This window comes from Engystomops pustulosus, chromosome 1 (assembly GCF_040894005.1).
Source record: "Engystomops pustulosus chromosome 1, aEngPut4.maternal, whole genome shotgun sequence".
Classification (NCBI taxonomy): domain Eukaryota; kingdom Metazoa; phylum Chordata; class Amphibia; order Anura; family Leptodactylidae; genus Engystomops; species Engystomops pustulosus.
In genome coordinates this window covers 82474598-82494572 of record NC_092411.1, presented here as the reverse complement: position 1 = coordinate 82494572, position 19975 = coordinate 82474598, and the positions used below count along the sequence as shown (strand labels likewise).

General features: G+C 44.6%; 1 protein-coding gene across 1 annotated transcript in view; it reads left to right on the top strand.

Moving 5' to 3' along the window:
* Window positions 1-19975, top strand: part of LOC140126317 (sodium/glucose cotransporter 1-like) — a 41485-nt gene that overhangs the window by 12200 nt on the left and 9310 nt on the right. The window contains exons 4-12 of the mRNA XM_072145606.1: window positions 11678-11737; window positions 14612-14716; window positions 14834-14939; window positions 15595-15675; window positions 15776-15996; window positions 16082-16217; window positions 16301-16408; window positions 17159-17309; window positions 18007-18175. Of these exons, the coding sequence (XP_072001707.1) occupies window positions 11678-11737; window positions 14612-14716; window positions 14834-14939; window positions 15595-15675; window positions 15776-15996; window positions 16082-16217; window positions 16301-16408; window positions 17159-17309; window positions 18007-18175 (1137 nt within the window). The remainder of the gene's footprint in view (window positions 1-11677; window positions 11738-14611; window positions 14717-14833; window positions 14940-15594; window positions 15676-15775; window positions 15997-16081; window positions 16218-16300; window positions 16409-17158; window positions 17310-18006; window positions 18176-19975) is intronic.

Genomic DNA, 19975 nt, shown 5'->3' with positions numbered 1-19975 from the left:
CAACCGCTGCAGAACATCCTTATACAGACGCCAACCAATGCAGAACATCCCTATACAGACGCCAACCAATGCAGAACATCCCCATACAGACGCCAACCAATGCAGAACATCCCCATACAGACGCCAACCAATGCAGAACATCCCTATACAGACGCCAACCAATGCAGAACATCCCCATACAGACGCCAACCGCTGCAGAACATCCCCATACAGACGCCAACCGCTGCAGAACATCCCCATACAGACGCCAACCGCTGCAGAACATCCTTATACAGACGCCAACCAATGCAGAACATCCCTATACAGACGCCAACCGCTGCAGAACATCCCCATACAGACGCCAACCGCTGCAGAACATCCTTATACAGACGCCAACCGCTACAGAACATCCCCATACAGACGCCAACCACTGCAGAACATCCCTATACAGACGCCAACCAATGCAGAACATCCTTATACAGACGCCAACCGCTACAGAACATCCTTATACAGACGCCAACCGCTGCAGAACATCCCTATACAGACGCCAACCAATGCAGAACATCCCTATACAGACGCCAACCAATGCAGAACATCCCTATACAGACGCCAACCGCTGCAGAACATCCCTATACAGACGCCAACCGCTGCAGAACATCCCCATACAGACGCCAACCGCTGCAGAACATCCTTATACAGACGCCAACCGCTACAGAACATCCTTATACAGACGCCAACCGCTGCAGAACATCCCTATACAGACGCCAACCAATGCAGAACATCCCTATACAGACGCCAACCAATGCAGAACATCCCTATACAGACGCCAACCGCTGCAGAACATCCCTATACAGACGCCAACCGCTGCAGAACATCCCCATACAGACGCCAACCGCTGCAGAACATCCTTATACAGACGCCAACCGCTACAGAACATCCCCATACAGACGCCAACCGCTGCAGAACATCCCTATACAGACGCCAACCAATGCAGAACATCCTTATACAGACGCCAACCGCTACAGAACATCCTTATACAGACGCCAACCGCTGCAGAACATCCTTATACAGACGCCAACCGCTACAGAACATCCTTATACAGACGCCAACCGCTACAGAACATCCTTATACAGACGCCAACCGCTGCAGAACATCCCTATACAGACGCCAACCAATGCAGAACATCCCTATACAGACGCCAACCGCTGCAGAACATCCCTATACAGACGCCAACCAATGCAGAACATCCCTATACAGACGCCAACCAATGCAGAACATCCCTATACAGACGCCAACTGCTGCAGAACATCCCTATACAGACGCCAACCGCTGCAGAACATCCCTATACAGGCGCCAACCGCTGCAGAACATCCCTATACAAACGCCAACCAATGCAGAACATCCCTATACAGACGCCAACCAATGCAGAACATCCCTATACAGACGCCAACCAATGCAGAACATCCCTATACAGACGCCAACCAATGCAGAACATCCCTATACAGACGCCAACCGCTACAGAACATCCTTATACAGACGCCAACCGCTGCAGAACATCCTTATACAGACGCCAACCGCTGCAGAACATCCTTATACAGACGCCAACCGCTGCAGAACATCCCTATACAGACGCCAACCAATGCAGAACATCCCTATACAGACGCCAACCGCTGCAGAACATCCCTATACAGACGCCAACCAATGCAGAAGATCCCTATACAGACGCCAACCAATGCAGAACATCCCTATACAGACGCCAACTGCTGCAGAACATCCCTATACAGACGCCAACCGCTGCAGAACATCCCTATACAGACGCCAACCGCTGCAGAACATCCCTATACAAACGCCAACCAATGCAGAACATCCCTATACAGACGCCAACCGCTGCAGAACATCCCTATACAGACGCCAACCAATGCAGAACATCCCTATACAGACGCCAACCAATGCAGAACATCCCTATACAGACGCCAACCGCTACAGAACATTCTTATACAGACGCCAACCGCTGCAGAACATCCTTATACAGACGCCAACCGCTGCAGAACATCCTTATACAGACGCCAACCGCTGCAGAACATCCCTATACAGACGCCAACCAATGCAGAACATCCCTATACAGACGCCAACCGCTGCAGAACATCCCTATACAGACGCCAACCAATGCAGAACATCCCTATACAGACGCCAACCAATGCAGAACATCCCTATACAGACGCCAACCAATGCAGAACATCCCTATACAGACGCCAACTGCTGCAGAACATCCCTATACAGACGCCAACCGCTGCAGAACATCCCTATACAGACGCCAACCGCTGCAGAACATCCCTATACAGACGCCAACCAATGCAGAACATCCCTATACAGACGCCAACCAATGCAGAACATCCCTATACAGATGCCAACATGTGTCTAAGCTGCTGCATAACCTCACATTAATGTAGAAATGCAGTGGTGGGGGAAGATATGTGAGGATGATGCAGAGGGGTCTCAGGAGAGCTTCATAGCTGCACACAGGACACTAAGGGGTTAAGGCAGAGTGTGAGGAGACACTGGGGGGAGGGAGCACTTAGCTCTGGCTGATTCCGGGCTGCTGACTCCTTCTCCTTCATGTCTCCGGAGTGTGCAGCTCTCTGGTCTCCTCTGTCTGAATCTCCCGCGCTGCTACATCCAGCGCGGGGATTGGCTGCAGGCAGACAGTCTCCTCCCCTCCCTCTCACACACGAGGAGACTGCTGCAGGGAGGGAGAGAGAGGTGCCGCCGCTGAATTAACCCCGCGGAACCTGCGCTGCTCTGCAGAATACATCCAGGGGCATAACTACAGCCGGGGGCAGAGGTCGCACTAACATTTTTCCAGAAGGGTAAAAATACTCCTCTCACAATTTTTGAGGAGTATTTTTACCCGAGGAGGAGTATGAAAATTTCGGTAATACACCGCACACATAGCGCGCACACACTGGTCGCTCACAGGACACGGCACACGCTCACAGGACACGGCACACTCAAACAGGACACGGCGAACCCCTTTAACCCCTTAACGCTCTGCGCCGTAGCTCTACGGCGCAGAGGTATAAGGGATGTATGAAGAGGGCTCACGGGCTGAGTCCTCTTCATACAGAGGTGGGGGTTTTTGCATTTTGCACAAAACCCCCACCGCTAATAACCGCGGTCGGTGCTTGCACCGATCGCGGCTATTAACCCTGTAAACGCCGCCCGCAAAGTCGCGGGCGGCGTTTAAAAGACGGCGGCGCGCGGGCGCCGCCATCTTTTTTTGATCGCCACGCCCCCAAACGTCATCGGGGGGCGGCGATCGGTTACCATGGTAGCCTCGGGTCTTCTTTTGACACGAGGCTACATGGTTTATGCAGGTTCGTTACAATGAGCCAGTGGCTCATTGTAATGTATGACCTGCAAAAATGCCATATATTGCAATACTGTAGTATTGCAGTATATGGTAGGAGCGATCTGACCATCTAGGGTTAATGTACCCTAGATGGTCTAAAAAATAGTGAAAAAAAAAAGAAAAAAAAAAGTTTAAAAAATAAAAAAAATTAATAAAATATTAAAAGTTCAAATCACCCCCCTTTCCCTAGAACGGATATAAAACATAACAAACAGTAAAAATCACAGACATATTAGGTATCGCCGCGTCCCAAAATGCCCGATCTATCAAAATATAAAAACGGTTACGGCCGGCGGTGACCTCCGAGGCGGGAAATGGCGCCCAAATGTCCGAAATGCGACTTTTACACCTTTTTACATAACATAAAAAATGAAATAAAAAATGATCAAAATGTCGCACAGACCTCAAAATGGTAGCAATGAAAACGTCGCCTCATTTCGCAAAAAATGACCCCTCACACATTTCCGTGCGCCAAAGTATGAAAAAGTTATTAGCGTCAGAAGATGGCAAAAATTTTTTTTTCTTTTTTGTACACATTCGTTTAATTTTTGAAAATGTATTAAAACACAATAAAACCTATATAAATTTGGTATCACCGCGATCGCACCGAACCAAAGAATAAAGTAGGCGTATTATTTGGAGTGAAGAGTGAAAGTCGTAAAAACTGAGCCCACAAGAACGTGACGCACGTGCGGTTTTTTTTCAATTTTTCCACATTTGGAATTTTTTTTCAGCTTCGCAGTACACGGCATGTTAAAATAAATAACATTACGGGAAAGTAAAATTTGTTACGCACAAAATAAGCCCTCACACAGGTCTGTACACGTAAAAATGAAAAAGTTATGGATTTTTGAAGTTGGAGAGCGAGAAATTAGCCGAAAAACCCTCCGTCCTTAAGGGGTTAAATCCAACATGCACAATCCCCCCTCTGAACATTTGCAATTGTGCAGGAGGACCCCCAAACACATCAGACGGTCCCCAAACCTGCCAATTTCTGACATCGAATACATATGCCTGAGTCTGACTGGGCATTACTCCACTCAAAGCTGAGCATGCATGTGTATGCGGGAATTGCAAGGATTTCCCACCTACTGATATTAGAAGCAGCAGGGAAACACCTATGGATAAGCGACTCCCATGAGCCTCAGACACCTCCGATTTATTACATTTTGAGTGAATTTAACACAAATGTATAATGTGCCCTGAGCAGCCATCTATACCCCCCTATGAACCTCCGGAGGGAGATGTGCAGATAGAGCGCCCCCTGTGCACAGCAGTCAATGATTGGAGGCGTCCGGGAGCTCATTAAATATATATCCAATTATTTTCGGAGGCCGTTGTTATCACCCGCTGCAGACTGTGGCGTCATCCGCTCTCCAAAAGCTTCCCATCTGATAACATATTGGTGATCCAAGCAGGACACGGCACACACTCACCCGGTCCTGTCGATCACATAAACGCAGGCAGCGTTTGGAGCAGGACGGGGAGCGGCAGCCCCGCTGCCCACATGCCTCCCCCTGGGGGCTGCGCGCTCGCTCCGGGTCTCTCCTGACCGCCCCTGACACTGAGTCACGTGTCCTGCTGAGCGGTCCAGCGCGCGCTGCGATCGCTCGATAGACATTTCCCTCATTTGCAGCGCGTGCTGAACCGCTCAGCCTGCGCGCTACAGGGAATAATTGCCATGCGTTCTTTTACGCATGGCAATTATTTTGGGGGGTAATGGCGCCTCATCACGCGTCTATGACGCGTGGTGAGGCGTTAATGCGACCTCTGGCCGGGGGCACAACAGCCTGGTCTTGGCAGGCATATTAGCAGTTGCTGCGGCTGTAGTTAAGCCCCTGGATAGGAGCCCCGGCTGCGAGCCAGATGCGGCCATCAAAAGAGCCATATCTGGCTCGCGAGCCATAGGTTCCCGACCCCTGTCTTAAAGCATTAACCAATGAAAAATATATAAAGCTTAGCGATCAGAAGTGACCTCTTACTTCAAGATAAAGCTTGACTTAAGTATAACTGGAACTTTGAGAAATATGCCTCGCTGAGCTTGGAGCTTGGAGTGGCGGTAACTTTGGAGAATCTAAATTTTTCATTATGGAAAACACATGCTAGTAGGCATAACACCAGAATTCAATGACTTCCATTAAAATCATGTAGATTACTGTATTTCAATCCCATTAAAAAGCTTGTGAACATGGAGACAAAGAAAAAACTAGTGGACATGGTGTATCTCTGTATCTATGTCAACAATCTTTTTAATGGAATTTAAATAAACGGAATGATTTGAATAGAACTCATTGGGGGACATGTATCTTTATTTCTGCTAGTTAAATTGTCCCATTTTTGCGGCTTTTGGCGTTTTTGCGACTTTTTACTGCGACTTTTGCTGACATTTTAAAAGTGCAACTTGGTCTGCACCTTGTGCAGTGTGCCTTATGTATCTTTGTTTTCCAGATGTTCTGTGCAACTTTTCATTTATGTATTACTTTTTTTGCTTATTTTTGAGACTTTTCAGGCACAAATCTGCACCTAGTCCAGGACAGGTCCAAAATTATTTCACATGCTTTAAATGTTTAAAATTTTGCACAGTAACCTGCTTTTTGAAAATTCCGAAATTTTTGCATTTACATTTTTTTATTGGTTTTTATTGTATTGGTAACTTCTAATGATGCGATCACAGGTTGCATTTTGATTGCGTTTTGAAACATATTACAACACCTGAGGAGACGTGATCTGCCTAATTACATTACTGTTAACATTTGCATTTACAAAACAAAATATAAATGTGATGTTAACGCATGTGTTAAAATCACGTTTGCTATGCGTTTTGTGAATGCAAATGTTAACAGTAATGTAATTAGGCGTAACGCCTAATTAGACAAAATGCAACTAAAATGCAATCAAAACGCAACCTTAACATCATGTGTGACCGAAGCCTCATATGTCATCATCTCCGTGGGGTCTGACTAGAGTGCTTAAAAATGCAGGACTCAAATCCAAAATTAACAGTAGTTTCCACTCCTGCATATAACCCCTTCACATGGCTTGTGTCCATGTGGATTTGAGACATTTGCAACAAAAAGTCTCAAAAAGACGCCTGCCAGGATAGGAAAAACTGAACATGTATCACAAGTAAAAAGACATGATCATACATAAGGCGCAAAAAAGACCAGCCAAATGTCTCAAAAATTCACCAAAGAAAAAAAAACTATGATACATGTCCCCCAATGGATGTCTGTGTTTTTCTTTCTTTTATGTCAGGGGTCAGGAACCTTTTTGGCTGAGAGAGCCATAAGCGCCATATATTTTAAAATATAATTCTGCGAGAGCCGTACAATATGCTTAAAGGGACACTGACAGAACAATGGCTCCAGCAGTCATTAGTACAGCAAGGAGTGTTCCTCTCCCCCCGTACTAAGCTTCCACTGGACCAAAACAATTGTAATTCCCTGTAAAATAAAAAATAGATAATTTACATTCGAGCTTGTCCCTATACATGAGCCAACCGCTGCAGAACATCCCCATACAGACGACAGCCGCTGCAGAACATCCCCATACAGACGACAGCCGCTGCAGTACATCCCCATACAGATGCCAACCGCTGCAGAACATCCCTATACAGACGCCAACCGCTGCAGAACATCCCTATACAGACGCCAACCGCTGCAGAACATCCCTATACAGACGCCAACCGCTGCAGAACATCCCTATACAGACGCCAACCAATGCAGAACATCCCTATACAGACGCCAACCAATGCAGAACATTCCTATACAGACGCCAACCAATGCAGAACATCCCTATACAGACGCCAACCGCTGCAGAACATCCCCATACAGACGCCAACCGCTGCAGAACATCCTTATACAGACGCCAACCGCTGCAGAACATCCTTATACAGACGCCAACCGCTGCAGAACATCCTTATACAGACGCCAACCAATGCAGAACATCCCTATACAGACGCCAACCAATGCAGAACATCCCCATACAGACGCCAACCAATGCAGAACATCCCCATACAGACGCCAACCAATGCAGAACATCCCTATACAGACGCCAACCAATGCAGAACATCCCCATACAGACGCCAACCGCTGCAGAACATCCCCATACAGACGCCAACCGCTGCAGAACATCCCCATACAGACGCCAACCGCTGCAGAACATCCTTATACAGACGCCAACCAATGCAGAACATCCCTATACAGACGCCAACCGCTGCAGAACATCCCCATACAGACGCCAACCGCTGCAGAACATCCTTATACAGACGCCAACCGCTACAGAACATCCCCATACAGACGCCAACCACTGCAGAACATCCCTATACAGACGCCAACCAATGCAGAACATCCTTATACAGACGCCAACCGCTACAGAACATCCTTATACAGACGCCAACCGCTGCAGAACATCCCTATACAGACGCCAACCAATGCAGAACATCCCTATACAGACGCCAACCAATGCAGAACATCCCTATACAGACGCCAACCGCTGCAGAACATCCCTATACAGACGCCAACCGCTGCAGAACATCCCCATACAGACGCCAACCGCTGCAGAACATCCTTATACAGACGCCAACCGCTACAGAACATCCTTATACAGACGCCAACCGCTGCAGAACATCCTTATACAGACGCCAACCGCTACAGAACATCCTTATACAGACGCCAACCGCTACAGAACATCCTTATACAGATGCCAACCGCTGCAGAACATCCCTATACAGACGCCAACCAATGCAGAACATCCCTATACAGACGCCAACCAATGCAGAACATCCCTATACAGACGCCAACCGCTGCAGAACATCCCTATACAGACGCCAACCAATGCAGAACATCCCTATACAGACGCCAACCAATGCAGAACATCCCTATACAGACGCCAACTGCTGCAGAACATCCCTATACAGACGCCAACCGCTGCAGAACATCCCTATACAGGCGCCAACCGCTGCAGAACATCCCTATACAAACGCCAACCAATGCAGAACATCCCTATACAGACGCCAACCAATGCAGAACATCCCTATACAGACGCCAACCAATGCAGAACATCCCTATACAGACGCCAACCAATGCAGAACATCCCTATACAGACGCCAACTGCTGCAGAACATCCCTATACAGACGCCAACCGCTGCAGAACATCCCTATACAGGCGCCAACCGCTGCAGAACATCCCTATACAAACGCCAACCAATGCAGAACATCCCTATACAGACGCCAACCAATGCAGAACATCCCTATACAGACGCCAACCAATGCAGAACATCCCTATACAGACGCCAACCAATGCAGAACATCCCTATACAGACGCCAACCGCTACAGAACATCCTTATACAGACGCCAACCGCTGCAGAACATCCTTATACAGACGCCAACCGCTGCAGAACATCCTTATACAGACGCCAACCGCTGCAGAACATCCCTATACAGACGCCAACCAATGCAGAACATCCCTATACAGACGCCAACCGCTGCAGAACATCCCTATACAGACGCCAACCAATGCAGAACATCCCTATACAGACGCCAACCAATGCAGAAGATCCCTATACAGACGCCAACCAATGCAGAACATCCCTATACAGACGCCAACCGCTGCAGAACATCCCTATACAGACGCCAACCGCTGCAGAACATCCCTATACAAACGCCAACCAATGCAGAACATCCCTATACAGACGCCAACCAATGCAGAACATCCCTATACAGACGCCAACCAATGCAGAACATCCCTATACAGACGCCAACCAATGCAGAACATCCCTATACAGACGCCAACCGCTACAGAACATCCTTATACAGACGCCAACCGCTGCAGAACATCCTTATACAGACGCCAACCGCTGCAGAACATCCTTATACAGACGCCAACCGCTGCAGAACATCCCTATACAGACGCCAACCGCTGCAGAACATCCCTATACAGACGCCAACCAATGCAGAACATCCCTATACAGACGCCAACCAATGCAGAACATCCCTATACAGACGCCAACCAATGCAGAACATCCCTATACAGACGCCAACCAATGCAGAACATCCCTATACAGACGCCAACCAATGCAGAACATCCCTATACAGACGCCAACCAATGCAGAACTTCCCTATACAGACGCCAACTGCTGCAGAACATCCCTATACAGACGCCAACCGCTGCAGAACATCCCTATACAGACGCCAACCGCTGCAGAACATCCCTATACAGACGCCAACCAATGCAGAACATCCCTATACAGACGCCAACCAATGCAGAACATCCCTATACAGATGCCAACATGTGTCTAAGCTGCTGCATAACCTCACATTAATGTAGAAATGCAGTGGTGGGGGAAGATATGTGAGGATGATGCAGAGGGGTCTCAGGAGAGCTTCATAGCTGCACACAGGACACTAAGGGGTTAAGGCAGAGTGTGAGGAGACACTGGGGGGAGGGAGCACTTAGCTCTGGCTGATTCCGGGCTGCTGACTCCTTCTCCTTCATGTCTCCGGAGTGTGCAGCTCTCTGGTCTCCTCTGTCTGAATCTCCCGCGCTGCTACATCCAGCGCGGGGATTGGCTGCAGGCAGACAGTCTCCTCCCCTCCCTCTCACACACGAGGAGACTGCTGCAGGGAGGGAGAGAGAGGTGCCGCCGCTGAATTAACCCCGCGGAACCTGCGCTGCTCTGCAGAATACATCCAGGGGCATAACTACAGCCGGGGGCACAACAGCCTGGTCTTGGCAGGCATATTAGCAGTTGCTGCGGCTGTAGTTAAGCCCCTGGATAGGAGCCCCGGCTGCGAGCCAGATGCGGCCATCAAAAGAGCCATATCTGGCTCGCGAGCCTTAGGTTCCCGACCCCTGTTTTATGTGTTTTCCATACTTGCCTGGCATCTCTACAGGTGTTCCCTGCACAGTGTTACTGCCATACACCCCAATAGCAGTGAGCTTGCTACATTACATTGAGATGCATCTTGAGGAAGTGATTAGAATAGTTTCAAAGTTTGAGTCTTATTCTGGATTAATGATAAACTGTAATAAATCAGTATTGCTTAACTTATGTTTAAATGTTCAAGTTGAGTCAGCAGTCTTTTGACAGTATGATATTTATGAGGATTTGATACATGTTTGGAATGAGTTGTTATTATCTAGAGCTGCGCTTATAGGTCTCATAAAAATAATACTACCACCACTGTTGTGTGTATAAAGTAACTCTCCTGTTGGTTGTAAAGGTTTTTTTTTTAAAGAATTGACAGAATGTTGAACAAATTGATTTGTAATAGAAAAATTGTGGATTAAAATGGAAAGATTGATACTTGAAACAACGAGGTTAATAGATACACTATTTTCTATAATAGTATTACAATTAACATTGTTGTCAAATAGAAACGATTTTCTTATTTAGTTCATTGATTATTAGGTAGCATTCGAATATAATATATAAGAATATAAGAAGATATCTTTTGGGGACATGTATCCTAGATTTTTTCCTTTGGTGTATAATTTTTATAGTTTTTCCTGTCCTGGCAGGTGCAACCTTTGTTGCAAATGCAAATCCACATGGACACAAGCCATGTGAGAGGGGGTTATATACAAGAGTGGACACTACTGTAAATTTTGGATTTGAGGTTGTGGCCTGCATTGTTAAGCACTCTAGTCACAGTAGATGGAGTGACTGACTATCTGAACATTCCCAGTGCTGTATCTTCAGAGAGGAGGAGCTGCAGCACGGGTGAGGGTGGGGGGTGATTCTACTAACATCCTCTGACACCATCCAATCAGCAGTGGAGGGTGTCAGAGAAGAGATGCCTTTCTATATATGCGTGTACGAGCCTAGCTGTGGCTGCTGCACGCTCCTGGCATCATGTGTCTGCACTGCCGGGTGCGCGCAGCGTCTATTCTTCGCGCAGCACGCGGAACACTGCGTGAACGGAGGTTGTTCCTGAACCAGGACGCCTACATTATGGTATGTCCACTTTAGGATGTGGCTCTAACATACGTTTCGGGCAAGGTGGTTTAATCACTTGTTTGTTGCGACACTTGAGCAAAGTGCACTCTACCTCGCTGCTACTAATATGTCACAGTAATCAATGGGCTTTGTGACCAAAATGTTGCAGATTTCACAGCAAAATTCACTAGTGTGCAACTTTTTGTGGAAATATTTGCATTTTGCTGCAAAACCAGAAATAAAATAAATTGGTTGCAAAAAAGGACACTAGCTGAGCGCTAAAGAAAGCACTCAACAAGCTGAAAATAGTGATACATTTCCCTCACAGTGTTTCTAATTTTTCATTTAGGCTCTGGTAATGGTGGTTCTTCTAGGATGGATTTTTGTACCAATCTATGTCAAAGCAGGGGTAAGTGTTGGCTTTTTTGAAAATTATTTTTAATAATGGGGGTAGCAGCCATAGCAGCTGCACACTCACCTGCCCCACTAAATAATAGATGAGGTGCACTGTTATATACATATTATACTAAACATTATGCAGTATTATATGTTTATAACAGTGCACATCTTCCACAGTACACAGCTGAGGTGGCAGCTCAGGTGAGAAATGTCGGAGGAGGGAACAACAGAATCTAGGAAACTCTAATCTATACTTCCTGCTGTCTACTTCCCCCATGTGGTCAACAGCTACTCTGACCCAGGATAAGAAGACTACATACATGTGTGTATTAGTGTATACATGTATCTGCTGTATATGTGTTTAAGGTGTATATACATACATAAATACAGTATATTTAAAGGGGTTACCCAGTTTAATTATTGTGTATACTATGGGCTCCAGGAAACTAAAAATAATATAGTAATACTCCACCTCTCCAACGCTCTAGTCCAGCATGGCCTCTGTTGGACTCAATTGTGACACCATGTAGATGGTAAGCTTTACTGTACTACATCACCTTTGAACCTCTGCGTACCATCAGAAATAGTGAGGAGCAGCCCTGTGCTGGGAGTTGCAACAGAGAGAGAGAGGTTATTTTAGAAAGTCCCTGGAATCCAGTGTATAAAATGTAGTGAAATCAGACAACCTATTTCATAGTTTGCCATATCACATAGTGGTAATTGTAATTGGTTATTTGGGAGACAATGTTTGTACTTTTAATGATGGCAAACCACACGCACATGTTGTTTTCACACATAGTAGATAAGGACAGTTGTTAAAGTTATTAATTTGCATTTACATTGCATATCCCCCTAGGCCCCAAGCTCATGGCAGCCATATGCATGCATTGTACAGATCACAGATACAAGATGGACAGGGTTGTCTGTTTCCTGTCCCATCAGTTAAACCACCTAATTAATCACATTCAAAGGGTTATTTTTTTAAAATAGATTTTACACTCCAGGAAATGTATGCCAAAAGTCTAAAATTTTGACACATTGCTATTTATTGTGTACTAGCCATAGATCCAGGGGTTACTCTTAGCTATAACACAATAGAATCGGTAAACAAAAAATATTTTATATTTATCTATGTATCTATCTCTCTGTCTGTCTCTCACCCAATCTCCCTGCCTTTCTCTCACTAACTCTCCTTGCCTTTCTCTCTGTCTCTCACTCTACCTTCCTACCTCTCACTCACTCTACCTGCCTGTCTCTCTGTCTCTTAATCACTCTCCTTTCCTGTTTCTTACTCACTCTCCTTGCCTGTCTCTCACTCACTCACTCTCCCTGCATGTCTCTCTGTCTCTCACTCACTTTCCCTTCCTGTTTCTTACTCTCTCTGCCTGTCTCTCTGTCTCTAACTCTCCCTTCCTGCCTCTCACTCACTTTCCTTGTCTGTCTCTCACTCACTCTCCCTGCATGTCTCTCTGTCTCTCACTCACTTTCCCTTCCTGTTTCTTACTCTCTCTGCCTGTCTTTCACTCACTATCTCTACCTGTCTTTTGCTTGCTCGCAGCGCAGGTTGAAGATTTCGATTGAAAATCTAGTCTATGACGTAGAGTCACCGAGAGTTTTCTACTACCTCCACATGGATCTGTGAAAAAAGCCCATCTACATGGGTCTATTAAAATGAATGTGTCAGTGTGCCATCAGATAGCAAACAGACAAAAACAACTGGTGTATGCATTAAGCATGAGGCCAGTTGAAAGTTTGGTCTGAGAAGCTCCCTCTGCACCATCGAGGGATTTCCTGGAGTGAACCTCTAATCATTAGAGTGAACTGAGTATGTCAGTTCAATCCAGTGGTACCAAGTTTGTGGGAAGGTTTGTGAGACAGTATGAACCCAGTGTAACGTCGTGCCTAAATGTCGCACTATCCGACATTGCGGAATAGATGGCGTTTATTTGTGTGCGAACTGTGGCTTACTGCTTGTGTTTGGATTAACTGAGCCACACCCTGCTCCTTGCATTTCAGCCCTGCCCAGCAAGGGTTACTAGCCTGATGGACAGTTTCCCCAGTGTGCTGCTGGAGGCGTGTCTGGGAACTGCCTTATATATCTGCCTACTCCCATCAGACCGTGCTGGTTATTTCAAGTCTTACCTGTGTATCTAGTGCTCTTGCTATCTTGTTTGCTATTCTGTCTATTGTATCCGAGTCTATACCTTTGCAGCCATCTTGGTTTTGACCTGGTTTGTTTGTCTCCGCTTGTCTGCATGTATCTGAACCTGACCTGTATTTTACCCGTTTGATCTTGACCTGACCTGTATATATCTCCTGATATTGACCTGACCTGTGTATAACCCGTCTGAAGTCCTGTATCTGTTGTTTGTCCCTCAGTACTGTTTATCTTCTAGTGTTACCCCACCTTCCTGTCTGTCTTGTGTTTGTATTCTTGCACCAGTGTGAACACTGGTCTATTCCTGTATTCCGGTTACATGTCCGCTCCGAAGTAAGTCTTCCTTGTCATCTTGTAGGGTCATTCAGGTACCGTCAGTTAGGTTCCTGATAGTGGGTTTGTCCTTATCAGGGTGGTTCATCTGCTTTAGGCAGGGCCTTAGCCCGCAATGACGTCGCAGGGTGAGTTCGCCACCGCTTACCTAGTCTGCTAGCGCCAAGCCTGGTTGTGGTTGCGCGGTTTGCTGGACAGGTACTGACACCCAGCTGTCAAGTTATTCATAAATTTTAACAATGAAAAGCTTCTAAATGAAAGATACTACAGAATTGTTGTATCACAGGTAGTATAATAAACTACTAAAATGGCATTTCAGGAGATCTCTAAATTTTGTCACATACATACTGGTGTCAGTAAGGATAGATTTTTGTCATTTCTATTTTTTCTTAGGTAGTGACTATGCCAGAGTACCTACGAAAACGTTTTGGAGGGGATCGGATTCGAGTTTACCTGTCTGTTCTTTCCCTACTTCTTTACGTGTTCACCAAGATCTCTGTGAGTTCTTCTTACATTTGTACCCAGACTAGTAGGCTCACCAGTTTTCATTGTAATGATTTCTTGAGAAAGTTTCTGCAATTTACAATATATCTGCTTTATATTTTTATTCATCAGGCGGACATGTTCTCAGGAGCTATTTTCATCCAACAAGCTATGAAAATAAATATCTATATAGCCATTGTGATACTAGTGTTGATCACAGCCTTGTACACTGTTACAGGTAGGCGCTACATGAAAAAACACACCTGCAACCAGCTTTTATATGCTCCCTGTGTGTTAGTAAATCTGAACAAAGTAGTAAGGAGTTAACAAATGTATAGGGTTAGCATCAGTAAACAGTAACCCTACACTCCCCAAGATCAGGAGGGTGGGACTCCAGCTGATATCATACTGCTATGTACCAAAACCTGTTGGGGAGTATATTGCCCGCAGTGTAGCTCCTGCCCTTACAAGGGAAGAACCTTGTACTGCACCCTAAAAAAATACACCCCTCAATCCCCCAACCTGGATGCATTTCCCCAGCAGACGGACATTCTGTTTGTGCTTAGGACTATCTTAGCAATTATTTTGGTAGCTCCATGAATGAGGCCACAACTGCAGGAATAATGCCCCTATGAATTTCCAAAAAAGGGTTGGACTTACTGTAGGTGTAACGTAGGTTTTGGGCACACTGTGTCAAAAATAATTAATAAATAAAATAATTTACATATATTGTTGCAATAAAGTACACACACTTCTGTTCCATATGTACGTGTGTTTTTTACTTCTTATGACTTCATGTAACCATAATGAAACAATGAGGTCAACTCCATCTATCACGTGACATGTAATCGCATTGCTTGTTAGCTTGCTGACTGGTCCGGTCTGTTGTCTAGGTGGTCTGGCTGCTGTCATTTATACAGATACTCTACAAACCATCATCATGCTGGTAGGATCATTTATCCTCATGGGCTTTGGTAAGTTACATTTTTTCTTAGTTTCTTTGTTAACATAAGCTCCATTAGATTAGCCAGTGTCTGATACAATCCTTCTAACTGTAGAAAATCTGTCTTTCAGCTTTTAATAAAGTTGGAGGATATGAAGCATTTACAGAAAAATATATGAAAGCAATTCCGACTGAAATATATGATAATGGCACTAAGATTGATGCAAAATGCTACACCCCACGGGAGGATTCATTTCACCTTTTCCGAGATCCCATAACTGGAGACATGCCATGGCCTGGCCTTATATTTGGTCTCACCATCCTGGCTCTGTGGTATTGGTGCACAGATCAGGTAATGGAAAGATGTGATAAGCCCAAACTGAAATATTATCCAAATAATGTTGATAATTGAAAACTTGTATTTATTTGCTTTCTAGGTCATTGTTCAGCGATGTCTCTCTGCCAAGAACATGTCCCATGTGAAGGCTGGCTGTATCCTGTGCGGATATCTTAAACTGCTGCCCATGTTTCTGATGGTGTTTCCAGGAATGATCAGCCGCATTTTGTACACAAGTAATAACCCAAAAGCTTTGTCAGACAATTATACTTTACCATTGGACAGTCACTTCTAATGCCTCGGACCTCTTTTTTTCTAGATGAAGTTGGTTGTGTGGTACCCAGTAAATGTAAAGAGTATTGTGACACTGAAGTTGGATGTACTAACATCGCTTACCCAAAAATCGTAATTGATTTGATGCCAAATGGTAAGGTGTCTGCAGGTGTCATTTAAAATGTGTAGTGGCTGTTACTAGAGAAAAGATATCACACTTTGTGCAGGTTATATACAGGAAAGTGCTAATGAAACATAGAAAACATAAGGAAACAACCAATGCCTCTTTTTATGGAGAGGAGTTAATTTCATAGTACATTCACAGGACATATAACTATTGTTCTTCATATTCCCTAATAACTGGCAGTGGTGCAGAGGTTGCACCCACATAATCTGATAGTGGTGGTATTGTCCCGATAATATGCTAATACTGAATAAGAAGGGAACAGGGGCGTAACTACAGTGGTAGCAGCCATAGCAGCTGCAATGGGGCCCACAGTGTTAGGGGCCACATCATCTAACACTAATGAATAGAGGATGAGCACCAGTATATACATATTTTGCTGCACATTGTATAGAATAATATGCTTATAATATATATGTGATGCATATATGCTGTATATGCGATGTGTATATACTGTATGTGTGTGTATGGTTCTATATGTGTGTGCATCAGTAAATAGATGTGTGATTGTAATTCGCATGTGTCAGTATACAAATATGTTTATTTTTTAAGTGGGAAAGGGGGCCCCATTCAGAAGCCTGCTATAGGACTATAGGACCCTGTCTCTCCTAGTTATGCCCCTGGAAGGGATTGTCCCTTTTAATAACTTTGACTTGTATTAACTGCTGTCCCTTCCCTATAGTGTAATTCCTCGCTGCTAATTTTACATTGATTTCCCAGGTCTACGAGGTTTGATGTTGTCTGTGATGTTGGCGTCTCTCATGAGTTCCTTAACATCCATCTTCAATAGTGCTAGCACCCTCTTTACTATGGACATTTACACCAAGATCCGTAAGAGGGCATCAGAGAAGGAGTTGATGATAGTGGGGAGGTAAGTGACCATGAACAATGCATCACCTGACTGTTCTCTAGTGACATGGCTTCTGAAGGATGAATGAGTACCAGTGGCGCTTATTCCTGGTTGTTAGTTGTTTTATTACTCTGAAAGCTTTCTAAGTAGCCATTAAATGCTTGATTGACCTTTCAGCAGCATCTGTGCAGTTGATGGCAATGGTGTAGTTATCCATTAACCATTGTTAATGATTCGATATGTAAAGTGAATACATCATAAGTGACCTGTCATGCTCCGTCATGATCTTATTCAATTACAAAATGTTATTTGAATACTACATCCAGAGGACAAGTCCTTATACTAGTGTGTTATGGTGAAACGCAGCAAAAAAAGTATTGAAAGCAAGTATTAAGAAGTGACGGCATTGTTGGTTTGGTACCCATCACTCCAGGAAAAAGCGGCAAGCTGGCTGATTTACTCCTGAGCAGCCAGTCAACCAGCTTGCAGCCCCTCAGCATCCACAGCCATGCTCCAGTTTGTGCAAGGCTGTGATTAGCCAGGTGGGTCATGTGACCCTGCTTCAAGGGTCACATGTCCACGCACCAATACGGACAGAAGACAGCACTAATGAGAGGTTGCTACTCTTGTTAGGGTCAGTCAATTGCACTAGAATTCTCGCATAGCTTTGACCAAAAAACTGAAAATTCTAATGTTTCAGCCTATTTTTTTTTTTCAGAATCTTCATTGTGTTCCTGATTGGAGTGAGCATTGCCTGGGTTCCCATCCTGAAAGAAGCACAAAGTGGACAATTGTTTGATTATATGCAGTCTATCACTAGTTACTTAGGACCACCCATTGCCTCTGTCTTCATTCTGGGTATCTTCGTTAAGAGAGTTAATGAATCGGTCAGTAAAAGTTGGTTGTTTTGGCACTATACATTTACAAAAGTTTATGCAACAACCAAAAAAAAAAAAAAAGAAATGTCACTACTTTTATGCAGTCGACCATAACCTAAACTTCTAGTTGTGTCTGAGGTCTAAATATTAAGAAATATCTGTCAATTAGGGTCTTTTTCTGTCAGCAGATAATGGGGCCCATTCGCGATCCAGCGGCGCGTTCTGTGCGCTGGATTCGGGTCCGGTCTGGATTTATTAAGGCATTTCCTCCGCCGCTGAAAAGCATCGAAACGCTGAAGTTCACCGAGCCGGTCTGAATGAAGGTAAGTGCAAGCTCCGCGACAGATTTTTTTTTTTAAATGCGCCGGTTTTTCCGAATCTGTCGGGTTTTCGTTTGGCCACGCCCACCGATTTCCGTCTCGTGCATGCCAGCGCCAATGCGCCACAATCCGATCGCGTGCACCAAAATCTTGGGGCAATTTAGGGGAAATCGGCGCAAATTGGAAATATTCGGGTAACACGGCGGGAAAATGCGAATTGGGCACTTAGTAAATGACCCCCAATGACTTGAGCAGTGCCAATAGGCTCTCTGCTACTTTTTACTCTATGAAATCTACTCCAGAGTTTACGGTATTCTCTGTTCTAAGCAGACTATAAAAGCAGCAAAAGTTGAGAACTATCCCAGGGCAAGGGCATCTTCAAAGCTAAGTATTCAGGGTGTAACAATCTTCTATAAGGGAAAGTTCCTTTTCTACTAGTACTGGCATATAATTAAACTTTTTCAGGTTCATTTTTAGTTTTTGCTTTTCTGTTTTTCATTTCCCACATTCCAAATGTCATATATTTATCCATTTAAAGAGCTGGTGTGAATTTGTATTTCCTAAGACAGCATTTAAAATGTCGTGCAGTTTAATAGAAAGCTGTAAAAAAAATCCAAATACTGTGGAATTGACAAGAAATAAAAATTGCCCCATAGTCAAGTGGCTTTTATTCTTATGGCTTTTACTTTAATAGATCTGGCATTTAATTTATAAATTCATTCTAGAAAAAGGGAGGGGAGTGATTTAAGCTTTAACTTTCTAAAAGAAAATTTCTATTTTTTTGGATGCCTAGCAGGTCCGATCATTCATACAATTTACTGCAATTGTGAAAACACTACTCATCTATTACAATATTGGTATTGCTCCAAAAGATACAAGAGCTTTAGATAGTTTTTAGGCACTTTAAAGACTAGAACAACAAAAAGTTGTGGTACCTAGAAATAGTGGTTTGGGAAAAGGGACCTTCTCAATGATGCTAATCCCTTAGTATGTGCATAGTACTGGCATAAGCCAAGGAGGAGGTGCAAAGTATGAAGATGTTACATTTCTTTTTGTTGTTTTAAAATTAAAAATAAAACAAAAAATAAAACAAAAACTGCAAAATAACGCCTCCGGGGCTTTATTGTTAAAGAAAAAAAATTAATTATACTGGGCCTGCAGCAACTATATAACCCAACAGGCCCCTAAACCTGGAGCCAGTCTGATATACAGTTATAATACTGGTGCACGCAGAGTTCAGCTATTCCAAGTTCGGGTCAGAAATCTGGCAGACACACAGAGGTAGTTTGTCAGAACAAATTTGTCCATGTGTAACTAACCTTAGTTATGTAAGGGTAAAGGCATAACTGGTTCTGCATCTATCCAATTGTAATCATAAGGTCTCACACAAAGCAAAGTAGCAGTAATGTTCTGGGAAATGATGTGAAGTGTATACACATTTTGGGGTGTAAAAACTCCCATTGCCAGATTAAATTTATTTTTATTGTCA